The following is a 15,859-nucleotide window of genomic DNA, read 5'->3' on the forward strand; positions in this document are numbered from 1 at the left end:
AAAACAATAGCAGTAATACCAGAAATCAAGAACATAATAGTGATCATCGATGTATCCGCATCCACTTGCCCTTTGGTCATGGAGAAAAGGCGTCCATGTACTTTTCAGAACTTTCTAGACAATTCCTGGTGAGATGACCTTGCTTTTTGCAACGATAACAAACATTGAAACCTTGTATACATTCTGGACAAGGTGGTCTGTCTTGTTCTTACCGTGGAGGGGGACCATTATCACGGGGTTCCTCTGGTCGAGTACCTTTACTATCGGTCTTTTTGCTTTGTCCTTTTGCTTGGCTCCTTTGAAAGTACTGCTGCCTTCGCTGTTGTCTGTCTCTGTCAATGCCTTGTTCATCATGTTGAGCCATAAGTGCTCTTTCCACTATCTCCCCATAGGTAACAACTTTCAACATTCGTACATCTCGTTTAATTTCATAGCGAAGTCCTCGCATGAAGTGTTCGCCCTTACTTGTGTCATCCTGTGCAATATATGGTACATATTGGACCCCAGCCTCGAATTGTAGTATATATTCAGTCATGGACGTAGTTCCTTGCTTCAAATTAAGGAAATCACTAGCTTTCTTAGCTCGTGCATCTTTACTGAAATACTTGTTGTAAAACACGGTTTGGAAAGTTTCCCATGTCAATGGTATCGTAGGTAACGCTACCCTTGCACTCTCCCACCTTATTCTTGCATGTTTTGTTAATAAAAAGATGGCACAAGTTACTTTGTCTGCATCTTCCATGTGTAGGTAGCAGAAGATGGACTCCAATGATTTAATCCATTCTTCTGCTACTGCCGAATCAGTGCTTTCCATGAATTCAGGAGGATTCAGACGTCGAAATTTGTCATATACATCTGTTTGACTAGGCCCTTGTCTAGGTATCATGGCTTGTGCGTGTGTCTGCTCATGAGTAGTCCGTTGCATCTCAAGTAATTGTTGTATCTGCTCCCCATGGACTTTCGCTTGTTGTTGGAGCAATTAAGCAAAGTCACTATAGGTCGTGGCACACTGCCCTCACCTTCGACTGCTGGGGCCTTGCCCTTAGATGACTCTGCTTCATGGACCTTACGTTTAGGTGGCATGGTCTTTTATCTTAACCTACATATTGGTCACGTAGAAACACATAACTTAGCATAAACTATGGGATATAAAGATACTTACTTGCCGAGTTCCCCATGTATGGATGAAGTGCAGTGTCTTTCCTGTCGAAGAACCGTGGGCTCTGATACCAACTAAAGTGTCACACCCTTGCTCTATACTTGACATGATTACCATAATCAAAATAGGATTTGAATGATATATCTATATTATTAAACAATTCAAACAAGGGGCATCAATTTGAAGGTTTATAAAAATTTTGGTATGATGTCCCTACAATTTGTAAACACCAATAACTCAAGCAACAACAACAATACGTACATATAATCGTATTCTTATAAACAACCATATTTGGTCTCATTATATACATAGACATAACATTGTAAAATTTGTTTCAAACCCTGACATTACATTCACTATAATACATATGCAGAAGCTATACAATAAGACGTCCAGGTTCTTGTCGAGGTAAGGCACGTCACAAGAATCCATTGGCGAACTGGCATCCTATGTATCTTCATTACCTGATCCTGTAATACATGAGCTACGTGAGTTTATAAAATTCAATAAGTTGGCACTTATACGTATCAATATGCATAGAAAGAACATACATATCAAGTCGTGATCAACAATGAAACTTTAAACAATGTCATATTATACCGTATATTCATGTTCATTTTTGTACTTGAGCCTCATTAGTTTACATGTACTACTGTGCTTGCTTTATTATATAACTACTACTGTGTTGGACTTCAGGGAGCACCTCTGGCAACCCCACGCCCCCTGAACATATATAAGCCAATAATTTTGGTGGACTTAAAACCACCCATGATGTCAACAAGTTATATATCATATAAAAATCAGTTCCTTTCCTTTCATGTTCATGTTCATGTACATGACATAGCACTCATCTTCAATATTCATGAGTTTCTTTCATATTTAATACATAATAATGGAATATGGTGCTATGTTTTCATCAATAAACATACTAACAATGTACATATATCAATAAACAATGGGAAGCATTTGAAATTCATAATATTACTCATGTATTACTTCAAAAACATGCCAACTTACAATCCAAACGTAAGAACACTGGTTTGAGATGATGTTTCTCGTTCCTATACTGTCAAATATATCAATAGTTAAATTACTATGTCTATACTAGGTGAAATTTACTCCTCTACATGTATGACAACCAAAAGAGATGAAAACTTACGACTCTTGAATGCTCTTGTGATGGAGAACTAACTTCTTACCTCAAAATGATGAAGAAGTAGAAGAAAAGAGCTTTTGGGAGGAAGGGTTCTTGATTTGGTTCGAGTTCTTGTTGCTAAAGGAGTTGAGGAACTGATAAAGATGGCTAGAAATTCGAAGTTTATCCTTTAATATACTCACCGACGCCCGGGCGGTAATATATTACCGCTCGGGCGCCAAACATTCTGCCCATAAGATGAAATTTTTGTGCACCACCGCTTGGGCGGTCATTTTCTACCGCTTGGGCGTCACATGTTCTGCCTCTGCACACTGCTTCATCAAAGATCGCTCCAGAAACAGCTCTTCCCTTCATAATTTGAAAACGTAGTAAACATGAAGGTTTTAGACTTATGTCTTGGCTTGTATCTCCAACTGGTTTCATGTCATTTGGAGGTCTACGTAAAAAGTTATGCATATTCTCCTAACACGTGCTAGTGAGGGAATGACGGTATGCACGACACAATTCGGGGCACTTTTGGCTTATCTTCCACAATGATTTGGACAAAACCCAAACCATGAAAGTTGTAGCATTATATCTTAGCATTCTAATGGTTATCACCTCACACAATTTCCAGAAGTATTTCCTGATGATGTAACAGGCTTACCCCCAGATAGAGAGATCGAATTTGTAATTGATGTTGTGGCAGGAACTCATCCGATCTCTAAAGCTCCTTATCGATTAGCTCCTACAGAAATGAAAGAGTTGAAAGAACGGTTACATGAGTTGCTTAATAAAGGGTTTATTAGACCGAGCTTTTCACCGTGGGGTGCACCTGTTTTGTTTGTGAAAAAGAAAGACGGTACTCTTCGTTTATATATTGATTATCGGGAGTTGAACAAAGTGACAATTAAAAACAAATATCCACTCCCCAGAATTGATGATTTGTTTGATCAATTACAAGGAGCTGCTATCTTTTCGAAGATTGATTTACGATCAGGCTATCATCAATTAAAAGTAAAATCAGATGATATATCAAAGACTGCCTTCCGAACCAGGTACGGGAATTATGAATTTTTTGTAATTCCATTTGGACTAACAAATGCACCAGCAGCTTTTATGGATTGAAAGAATAGAATTTTCAAGCCATTTCTAGACAAGTTCGTGATTGTGTTTATAGATGATATTCTCATCTACTCACGAACTATAGAGGAGCATCGAGAACATTTGCAATTAGTTTTGCAGACTTTGAAGGACAAACATTTATATGCCAAATGGAAGAAATGTGAATTTTGGCTTAAACAAGTAGCATTCTTAGGTCATATCATTTCAAAAGAAGGCATATCAGTGGATCCAAGCAAGATTGAAGCTGTTAATAACTGGCTACGACCTACCACAGTTACCGAGGTACGTAGTTTTCTTGGGTTAGCTGGTTATTACCGTCGGTTTATAGCGGGATTTTCTAAGATAGCATTGCCTTTGACTGCGTTAACACGAAAGAATGTGAGATTTGTATGGAACGAAGAATGTGATCGCAGTTTTCAAGAGTTAAAGGAAAAATTGACATCAGCACTGGTCCTTGCTATTCCAAAAGGATCAGGAGATTTTGTGGTATACAGTGATGCTTCGAAACAAGGTTTAGGAGCAGTTTTAATGCAGAACGGGAAGGTGATTGCTTATGCCTCAAGACAGTTGAAGGAATATGAAAAGAATTATCCCACACATGATTTAGAACTGGCAGCAGTGGTATTTGTATTGAAAATATGGCGCCATTATCTGTATGGTGAACGGTGTGAAATTTACACGAACCACAAGAGTCTGAAATATTTATTCACGCAAAAGAAACTGAATATGAGACAACGACGTTGGTTGGAATTGGTGAAGGATTACGATTGTGTTATTAACTATCATCCAGGTAAAGCCAATGTTGTTACAGATGCGTTAAGTCGAAAGTCCAGTTCTATTGCTGCAATGCATGTACAAGAACAAATCCTATAGGATTTGCAGAACTTGAAGCTTGATGTTATTCCAAAGGGAGCTGCAATTCAGTTATCATCTCTTATGGTTCGACCAACGCTTGCAGACAGAATCAAGGCCGAACAAAATACAGATACTGAATTACAACAACTGAGACCGCAAGATGAAGAAAAAGGAAATTTGAACTATGAATTGAATGGAGAAGGAATATGGACATATCGAGGGAGGTTGTGCGTGCCAAAGCAAGGAACGATCAGAAATGACATTCTTATTGATGCTCATGCCACTCCCTATTCGATCCATCCAGGAGGCACAAAAATGTACAAAGATTTGAAACCATTATTTTGGTGGCCAGGTATGAAAAAGGACATTGATCAATTTGTTGCACAATGTCTAACTTGTCAACAGGTCAAGACTGGACATCAAAGACCAGCAGGACTCTTGAAACCATTGACTATTCCTGGATGGAAATGGGAACACATCACGATGGATTTCATTCTTGGTTTGCCAAGAACAGAAAGAGGGTTCAATGCTATATGGGTTATTGTGGATCGACTTACGAAATCAGCTAACTTTCTTCCAGTGAAGACCACATACACGATGAATCAATATGCTGAAGAATACATCCAAGAGATAGTGAGACTTCATGGCATCCCAGTGTCCATTGTATCTGATAGAGATCCCAAATTTACGTCTACATTTTGGAAGAGTTTACATCATGCTATGGGAACTCGATTAGCATTTAGTATAGCATTCCACCCTCAAACTGATGGAAAATCAGAACGAGTGAATCAGATCTTAGAAGATATGTTGAGGGCTTGTACTATTGAATTTCGAGGTAGTTGGGACAGTAAACTACCGTTGGCTGAATTCATATATAACAATAGCTATCAGTCAAGTATCGGAATGGCACCATAACCTGCCTTATATGGTAGAAAATGTCGATCTCCAGTACATTGAGATGAAATAGGAGAAAGGAAATTATTAGGCCCTGAATTGGTACAACAGACAGCCGAATTGGTAACCAAGATCAAAGAAAGAATGAACACTGCCCAGAGCCGACAGAAGAGTTATACTGATGTGCGACGTCGTCGATTGGAATTTCGGGTTTGTGACCATGTATTTGTAAAGATATCACCATTGAAAGGCATTTTGCGTTTTGGTAAGAAGGGAAAATCGAGTCCAAGATATATCGGTCCATTTGAAATCTTGGAAAGAATAGGAGACAGGGCCTACCGAGTTGCTTTACCACCGAACTTATCAAATGTTCATAATGTTTTTCATGTTTCCTTGCTACGAAAGTATTTGGCCAATCCTTCTCACGTTCTTCATTATGAACCATTGGAGATTGCATCAAATCTCTCGTATGAAGAACGACTGATCCAAATCCTCGATGGAAATCAAAAGTGTTACGAGGCAAGGAAATACCCTTGGTTAAACTGTTATGGCGTAATCATGCAATTGAAGAGGCAACTTAGGAGCAAGAGGACGAGATTCAACAGAGATATCTTGAACTATATGGTACGTCAAATTTCGAGGACGAAATTCTTTGAAGGAGGGGAGAATTGTAATGCCCGGTTACTCGTACAAATGATAATAATGCGTTTATGTCGTTTATTATGTAATTATTTAGCTCATTAGATTTCACGTGATGATTTAGGTACCAATATTGAGATTGAACATGATATTTATATTGTCCAGGGTGTATTGAGAATGAATATGTGTTTAAATAGTGATGGTAAGATGTGTAGGTAGAAGTAGTGTAATGAAGTTGGTAGGAAATGAGATGAAAATATGGTAGTTCTTACGAGTTTTAACATAATCATTGGAATATTCATCCAAATTGTGTGAGGCCATAACCATTAGAAAGCTAAGATATAAGGTTACAACTTTCACGTTTTTAGTTTTCTCCAAATCATTGTGGAAGACAAGCCAAAAGCGCCCCGAAGTGGGTCGTGTGTATCGTCACTCCTACAATGACAGATATTGGGAGAATAGGCATAACTTTTTACTCAAACTCCAAATGACATGAAACCAGTGGGAGATTCAAGCCAAGAAATAGATCTACAACTTTCCTGTTTACCACTTTTTCAAATTATGAAGGGAAAAGACGTTTCTAGAGCAATCTTTGAGGAACCAATGCGTAGAGGCAAAATGGGTGGCGCTCGAGCGGTAGGATTTTTCCGCCCGAGCGCCCCTGCACGAAAAATCTTGGTTTTGGACAGAATGTTTTGCGCTCGGGCGGTCGCGAGCGGTAGCAAATGACCGCCTGAGCGCCACCTTTCATATAAGAAGATAAGTTTCGACTTTTCTAAGCACTTCCATCAGTTTTCCAAACCTTTTCACAGCAAAGCTCGAGAGGAAATCAAGAAAGTTTCTTCCAAAATACCCTTTCTTCATTCCTTTCATCACTTTGAGGTAAGAACTTAGTTCTCCATCACAAGGACATCATATAGGTGTAAGTTTTCTTCTCTTTTAGTGTTCTACATGTAGAGGAGTGATTTTCACCTAGAATAGATATAGTAATTGAATTAATGATATGTTTGACAGCATAGGAACAAGAAACATCGTCTCAAACCAGTGTTCTGACGCTTGGACAGTAAGTTGGCATGTTCTTGAAGTAATACATGAGTAATATTATGAATTTCAAATGCTTCTCATTTTCTATTGCTATATTTACATTGTTAGTATGTTTATTGATGAAAACATAACACCATATTCCATTGTTATGTATTAAATATGTAAGGAACTCATGAATATTGAAGATGGGTGCTATGTCATGAACATGAAAGGAAAAGGACTGATTTTTACGTGAAATAGAGCTTGTTGACGTCATTGGTGGTTTTAAGTCCACCAAAGCTATTGGCCAATATATGTTCATGGGGCGTGGGGTTGCCAATGGTTGCTCCCTGACGTCCAACACAGTAGTAGCTATATAATAAAGCAAGCACAGTAGTACAGGTCAACTAATGAGGCTCAAGTACAAAAATAACATGAATATATGCTATGATATGACATGGTTTAAAGTTTCATTGTTGTCACGACTTGATATATATGTTCCTTCGACGCATATTGATATGTACAAGTGCCAACTTATTGAGTTTTATAAACTCACGTAGCTCATGTATTACAGGATCAGGTAGTGAAGAGACGTAGGATGCCGGTTCTCCAATGGATGCTTGTGACGTGCCTTACCTCGACAAGAACCGGGACTTCTTATTGTATAGCTTCCGCATATGTATTATAATGAATTTAATGTATGGGTTTGAAACAAGTTTTACAATGTTTATGTCTAGGGGTATAATGATGCATAATATGTTTGTATGTAAGAATACGATTGTATACACGTGTTGATGTTGTGGCTTGAGTTGAGTTTTTGGCTTTTACAAGAATGTAGGGACATCATGCCAAAATTTTTATAAACTGTCGAATTGATGTCCCTTGTTTGAATTGCTTCATAATATAGATATATCATTCAAACCCTATTTTGATTATTGTAATCATGTCAAGTATAGAGTGAGGGTGTGACATTTTAGATCAGGCCGCGACGAGGATGTCGCGTTCTAAAGGAGGGGTGATTGTGATATCCTTGTCCCACATCTTAAAAATGAAGGATTTAAAATGGGTTTATAATGGTTTACAATGGACTTCTATAGCAACTTGGGTTAATCATTTTCGTAAAGCAAGGACGAATACGAAGTAGTTTCTATAGGGGCCCATTGTGCAGTCACGCAGCCGCGGACAGGGGCTCGGGGCGTGACACTTATACCTTTCCCACGCCTCATAAAGCTACTCAAAGTCGTTCTGCCTGAAATTACTAATCTCAATCTTCAACTGTGCAGACTCTGCAGGGGGAAAATATTTAGAAAGAAACTTTGTTGTCAACTCTTGCCACGTTGTGATGCTCCTTAGTGGAAGCGATTGGAGCCATCCTCTTGCTTGGTCCCTGAGAGAAAATGAAAACAAACACAATCTAATAATATCATCATGAACATTATTAATTTTTACTGTATCCGTGATCTCCAGGAAAGTCCTCAGATAAACGTGAGGATCAGAAGTAGCAGTCCATATTGATAAGAGCAGGTTTCAACCCAAAATTATTGGCGTTAATGGTCCCTCGAACAATGCCAGAGTAATGATTGTTGATCACCGGTCGGAAGTGATCTCTGATAGGTATAGTCTCTGGCAAGTTTTGTCTGTCATTCTCTTTGTGTTCAGCCATTGCTTGGATCTCTTCTCTTCTTACTTTTCTTAATATTCTCGCAGTTCTTTCGATCTCCGGGTAAAAAATAAGCAAGTTGGGGCTTTGCGATCTTAGCATGCACTGTCAAGCAGAAAAAATGAACAACTCAATAAATATAAATGTAAAATAAAAAGCTCTAAATTAAAATCTAGACTAATTAGTAACAATACTGCTATGAATTTAAATTTTGACACTCCCCGGCAACGGCACAAAAAACTTGTTGCATGTTTTTTTTATTGCTCGCAAGCGCATGACGTAAAATTATAGCAAAATGTATTTTTGAGTACAAGTGTCGATCCCACGAGGAGTGTGTATATAAACGTATATCAATTCTAGTAATTAAAATAGTCTCGACTTTATTTAGAAAAATTAAAAGAGGTTTGGTTTGTTTAAAAACAACTTAATTGCAAATAAATAACTAAACTAAACATTGAATGGAGAAATATCATTGAGAGAAAATATCTAGAGGAACGATTTCACATAGTTTCCACGATAATTATTCCCGATTGAATTTATATTCATGAATTCCAATTATTTAATGACAAAGAACACTTAATTATTTTATTCCCATTTTTCAAGTGACGAATAAATTGTATCAATAAAACTTCGATTCAAACATTCCTAATAAAAATCTAAGTTTCATTGATAAATGCAAATGTTTTTACATTAAGCTTCGCTAAAGTTATATGTCTTTCGAACGATATAAACATTCAACGATGTGTCTCTAATGATCTATAATCCTAATCTATCTCTCGAGTTGTAGAAAAATTAATCAAACAACACACAATTTATGGCTAGTAAATTGCAGTGAATAAAAAAAGAGACACAATTAAACCAAACAAAATTCAATCAAATAAACAGCCGCGTCAAATCATCGTATCAACAAAGCTACGTCATTCTCTAGACTAGAAAATTAGTTCATGATGAATTCTAAATAAAAACAAAACATGTTTAAAGTTTTAGACATCGCAACAAAGTAAAATATAGAAGTGAAAGAATAGATGACAAATCCGAAGTGTCGTCTCTGTCCCCTAATCCGTCATTCTTCCTATTTGTGATCGATCTTCGCACTCCAGATCTTCGTCTCATGTTCTATCCTGCTCTCCTGTGTGTTTCGGACTCACCACCACTCCGCTCCTCGTCTTCTAAGGATGAAGAGGTCCCTAGCTCGGATCTAGGGGGTTCGGACTCGCCTATAGGGGACAAGGCCTCGTCTAGGTAGTATAATAGCTCTTGGATATTTGACTCATCAGGAGAATACATCTTAAGACCTAAATACCAAGTTAGAATGAATAAACTTAATAAATAAAGGGTTGGATTTTAAGGGCTCGGAAACGAAGGTGGCTAGTCGGGAATTCGCTCGGAATTTCAGCGAAGTAACAACTCTGATGAAAGAAACGTAAAAATGAACTCGGAAGACCCCATATTTATAGGAGGCACGAGCCTCATGACAGCAGTTTGATCACTTAAGACCAAGGGTCCGGATTCTCTCGGGCAGAAATACCGACACCTTGGAATTTGAGTTGTCAGAAAATCTTAGCCATCCGTTTGGGCTTCACGCAGATCGACTCTAGGACCGTTCGATATGCCACATGGGAATTGAAAAACATACATAAAAATTTAATAAAAATATATAATAAAAAATAAAAATAGGGAAAGAAGGACACAAGGAGAAGGGCTCGAAGTCCAACCAGACTTCTTAGTCTAAACTTCATACTTCTTTTAGACTAAATAGCCCCCTAAATTTGTACACTTCGGCGGATCTAAGCCCACTATTTGGAGTCGAAGCTCATAATTCCGAGCCCACTATTAGGAGTCCAAGCTCATGAAGGGGCTGGACAGCCCGAGCCCATCAAAATGATTGTAACCGTGAGCTTTAACGCAACTAAAGGATATGAAGATAGATGAGGGTCCCGATAAATCAGAGATTCGGGTGAATCTTGCCAGGATAAGGCAAGAATCCTAGCCGCCGTCAGGATAGAGTCCTAGTGTTTGAAGTCTCCTTGCCCAGGCAGAACTCTATCTCGGCATGAGTCCTAAGCCAGCAAGGTAAGTAAACCCTCCTCTATAAATATCAGGTATATGCTATGGTTTTATTCATTCACACTCTCTCATTCATATGACACTATCACATTTCACCCTTAAGTTTTCTCCGTGTACTGACTTAAGCATCGGAGGGACCATGCCGCACAAAACCCCGGTGCCCCCTAGCCCTATTTTCGTCTGTGCAGAACCCTGGATTCCGATCCGACCCATTCAGCCGTAGAAATTCGAAGACCCGCTTTCCAGACTGAACTCAATGTAAAATTTTGGTATCATCAAATTATATATAATTTATCAGAAGTATAGATGACGTAAATTAATTAGATTTGTGTTGTGTCATGTGTGTAGACACGGCAAAAACATAAATATTACAAATATCTACATTGATTTATGTAAAAAAAATCTATGTGAGTGTGTATTTGATATTAAACTTTCAAATAAGGTTTCAGTAAAATTCAAAAGAAAAATTGTGATAACAATATAACTCTAAAATTATCTATTATATATTTCTGTTTATATTATATGTCAATTAATCTATCATAAAGTGTGCATTTTTAACAACATTTTGCTATGTGAAAATGTTAAACTACTCTTGTTCTCTATTATCCCATGTTTTAAGTGATGAATTAAATGAAATTTTATATTTTTATTTGACGATAAATACATATGATAAAGAAAAAAGTTGGTCTCTTGTGCGAAAGTCTCATATATCTATATCATTTAGACGAGTTGAAAAGACTCATATCTACAACGAAAAGTAATATTCATGAGTCGAGTTGAATAGATAATATGCCTCGCAAAATTGTGTTATGAGACTGTCTAATAAGAGTTTTTGTGAAAAAAATGTTGATAATCAATTGAATGAGTTATAATGTGTTGAATGGATAACTCTAAATTTTCCTATGGCTGTATATAATTTTTAGTATAAGTTAACTACTTTTCTAAATCAAATAGAACACAAAGAATAGATCAAATCAAATATTTGTATCTATCATCTATTACTTTTATATTCTACTTTCAATTGAGGTTTTGAAAATATAATTTCATACTGGTTGTGAATGATAGATTTTTAAATGGTAAGATATTTCACTAATAATTTTAAATATAAAAAATAACTATTTTATTTATTTATCACATAATAATTATTAATTAAAGTTGTTTTTTAATACAATGTTGGGTTTGGGAAGCGATAGCAATCTTGATTGTGATAATAGAAAAACTTGTTTTTTTATAACATATTTGAGAGATTTGACGAGAAGGAAATTAAATTAAGTCAAGCTGAAAATCTGATGAGATCGAATATTTTAATGATATCTCTCAAACCATAATCCAAATTAATATTGTAACGTCTACCATTTTCAAAGTGCGGAATTTTTTTAAAAAAAAGCTCTCATTTTTAAATAAATCATGCATGCAAACCTACTTAAAACATCACTTAAAAATTATCGAACAATTATCACTAAAAATATAGCGGATTAAAAAAAACGAGTAAAATCCTAACATCAAGCAGTAAAATAAACAGCGTATAAAATACTCATATCCTCTTAATAACATAAAATCATAAATGTGTGGAAAATCATAAGGTCCTTGGGTCGTGTCGTCCACCAGGTCTGCTGGCTCAGAGTCCAGCACCTCCAGTCTCCTCGACATCGAACTCACCTGCATCACACACGTCAAGTGAGTCTAAAGACTCAACACACCTGTACCATAAATAATTAATACCTATACATGGCACACAGCAGTGAAAAATATCATAATCAATATATCTTTAATGAACTTTAAAAGCTTAGTGTAAACGTGTTATACGCAATCGCGACGTGTCAAAACGGCTCATCGTTAATCATCATTCATCATTTATCATTCATAGGTGAATTCAGTTCATTAGAGGTGACTATCGTATATCATTATTTACGATGGATCCATCATACATAGAACCATGGTACCCGGCGGCTGTCGGACATTAGTGACAGGAGTACCCATCCATTGTGCCTAGGCCTCATCATCACCATTTACATATACATCTTAAATATTTACATATACTTCGATAGCCACAACTAATTCCTATCATTCAAAACATCATCATTTACATCACTTATAAAAAGTATGCACAAATGCAATTTTCTTTAAATTCAAACATGCAACGTGTATTTTCATAAAATCTTAAAAATCGTGAATCATGGTGCATAAACATTTAAAATATCATAAATTTGTTCTCAAGGCGCTTACAAGACCAAAATCTCACCCCGAGTGCAAAATGACCATTTTGCCCCTGGACACCCAAAAATTACCGTTTTACCCATGCATCTCTAAAATTTACCCGAAGCTTACCCAACTCCTTAAAATGTCCCAAAACATAATTCTAAGCATTCCTAGACGAAAAATCAAGCCCAACACCAAACTTATTCGATTCGTTTTAAAACTTGGACCGATGTCCCGGTTTTAATCCGAATCGAACCGAAACTTGACCAAACCTTTCCCAACTTTTTCCTACACTTAATAAACACTTAAAAGACCATAAAATACCAACATTAAGCCCCCACGCCTCTCGATCAGACCCTTGTAATTTGCTGTAAAAATTTTCCACCACACTACTTGATCTCCATACTCAACCGCGTCCTCAGCCTAAACCGAACGAACCTGCCATGGCTCGGTCTCCCATAGATCACCCTAGGACTTCTCTTGTAATGCCCGAGATTTTGATTCTGTTAACGTGAGATTATTGATTATGAACTGATATGATTATAGACGGGCTATTCTGAGACCAGATTGGCCAAAGCATATGAAGGGTGCATATTTTGTACAGAACTGTTGGCGCCCGAGCGGTAGAAAAGGGTCGCCCGAGCGCCAATGCATCACAAGAATGGATTTTGGACAGAGAGTCTGGCGCCCGAGCGGTAGTTTTTGACCGCCCGAGCACCAGTGCATAACAAGTTAAGCGCTCGGGCAGAAGGTGCGGCGCCCGGGCGGTAGTTTGTGACCGCCCGAGCGCCAATGCGCAATCTGGAAATATTTGGGCAGAACATCCCGCACCCGTGCGGTAATTCTGGACCGCCCAAGCGCCGCCTGAAATATGTGAAAAGAAGACACGTAGCTTAGACATGCATTAGGATATATATATACATATATCCTTCAGAATTTGGCAGAAACGAAGAAAGAAGAAGCTCGAGAAAATCCTACGAAAATCCTTACGCCTTTATATTTTGATCCGTCCGTCCGATTTTGAATCCGACTTCAGTACTGTGTTCCTATCGACGCAGGCTTCAATTGGGCGTAAGTTTTACTACGTTTTGATATGTCTTGAAATTATGATACTGCCAGAATCAGATATAATCCATATATGTTGTTATTGCGATATCAGACATTGTATAATCGCAGTCAGATCGAAGAACAGATTGTGTATATAATTGTTATGATTTTCCGAAATGATATGACTGAGATTGTACAGATTTGAGATTATAATCTGTTATTGCTGGGATTATGCGTTGTATCGATATCAATCATGTCTCGTGGTATTATATCTGTGGTGTTGGAATCGACGGGGTTATCGAGACTGTATTGTTATACCGTCGAAACATCCGTAAATTGATATTGATCAGATTCGGTATTGGTTGAGATTGTATCATGGTATCGTATGTCGATTGGCATTGATCCGATTATGTTTTGATTTGAGTATTGATCAGAACAGGTTTTGAACTAAGTTATGTACTGATATTGTATCTATTTGATTGTCATTATCAGATTGGGTATGGACAGAGTTGACTTCGATACTTCATCTTCGTCGGACCGAGAAGATAAAGGTATAAATTAATGTTGAGTTGGGATTGCACAACTCGAATGAGGTTTGGCTCGAGTTTCCCTAAATCACATACTTTACCTTATTGTATTGATTTGATTGACATACTTGTTCTCTTGAATTATAGACAGCATGTATTAGACGAGTAATCTTGTGACAGAAGTGCCTGATAGTGGTGGGATCGCCACAGGCACATTGCACGATGTCACAAGATCCTGTATTGGCAATAATGCCAAAGTCTGTCACCGGATGATTGGCTATCGATGTGGATAGAAATGTGGCTTTTTCTATTACTGGTAATCGGTACTGTATCGATGTGGATAGAATCGTAACTCTTCTATTACTGATGATCGATATCATATCGATGTGGATAGAATCGAAGTTTCTTCTATTACTGGTGATCGATACTATATCGATGTGGATAGAATCAGAGCTTCTTCTATTACTGGTGATCGATACCCTATCGACGTGGATAGAACTGGAGTCTTTTCTATTACTGCTGGTCGATATGGGAATGCCAACTTCTGGAAACCGGGATTCCTAGACTAGGATTGAGTCTAGTCTTAAATGTGGAGTCATGAGTCTAATTGACAGTTTATATTGAGTTACGTTGATTATGTTCCTGAATATGGTACACGATGAATTATGTTCCTGATGATGCTACATGTTTAGAATAGGATTTATTCTTGATATGGATTTATATTCTGATTTGAATACATGTTAGACATATCAATTATATGCTTTTATATTGTTTTATGATTGCATGTGTACATGATTTATACTGAGAGTGTAATTCTCACCGGAGTTATCCGGCTGTTGTCTTGTTTGTATGTGTGCATGGCAACAGGTGGGATAGGATCAGGGTCAAGAGGAGAAAGAGGATGGACTAGATAGCGTGGAGATCCGGGCTTCGAAGCAACTTAGGATTCAGCACTGATATATAGTTGAACCTAGTTGAATTCTTGTAGATAGTACAAGATTTGTATGGTTATGTTTAATATGTAATTTGAATTGAATTACATTACGTTTCCGCTTTGTATTTAAAAAAAAATTTAGACCCTGTTTATTATAATTGTTTGAATTATTCCTAAAGACGATTAAGGAATGAATTAGCGTCTGGGTCCTCACATCTCTGGACCCCAAGAACACACGGCTGATCACCCATGTAAACCGCAGCCCCATCCCAAACTCTAATCTCCCAAATCGCACAACCGAGACCCATATCCTTACCAACTCGATTCACAGTGCTTGGGATGGTTCCAGCACGAGCCGAGCCCTTCCAAGCCTTGTCTCAGACCCACCAGGGTCTGGTCTAAGGCTCAGCTAGGTCCCTGTGTTGCTGGTTGCATCATCCACACTAAAACCCCAAGAGTCAAGCCACTCTCTACAAAACCCTCCTCTCGGCCCTTCACCCTGATGCGTGCAGCAACCCTTCTAAGCCCATAACAGCACCTTGACACCACTAGCAGCCCCTAAATAATCAAAAACCGCAGCCCCTTGCACCAAAAA

General features: G+C 37.7%; 1 protein-coding gene across 1 annotated transcript; it reads right to left on the bottom strand.

Moving 5' to 3' along the window:
• Window positions 1-208: 208 nt before the first annotated feature.
• Window positions 209-886, bottom strand: LOC142520245 (uncharacterized). Its single transcript, XM_075623249.1, has one exon. The coding sequence runs from the start codon at window positions 884-886 to the stop codon at window positions 209-211; it is 678 nt and encodes a 225-aa protein (XP_075479364.1).
• Between the last annotated feature and the right edge of the window lie 14,973 nt (window positions 887-15,859).

The sequence above is a fragment of the Primulina tabacum genome, chromosome 12, assembly GCF_025594145.1.
Source record: "Primulina tabacum isolate GXHZ01 chromosome 12, ASM2559414v2, whole genome shotgun sequence".
Classification (NCBI taxonomy): domain Eukaryota; kingdom Viridiplantae; phylum Streptophyta; class Magnoliopsida; order Lamiales; family Gesneriaceae; genus Primulina; species Primulina tabacum.

What these genes read in the sequence shown, in the direction of transcription:
- LOC142520245 (XM_075623249.1), bottom strand. Translation starts at nt 886, where the DNA reads ATGATACCTAGACAAGGGCCTAGTCAAACAGATGTATATGACAAATTT.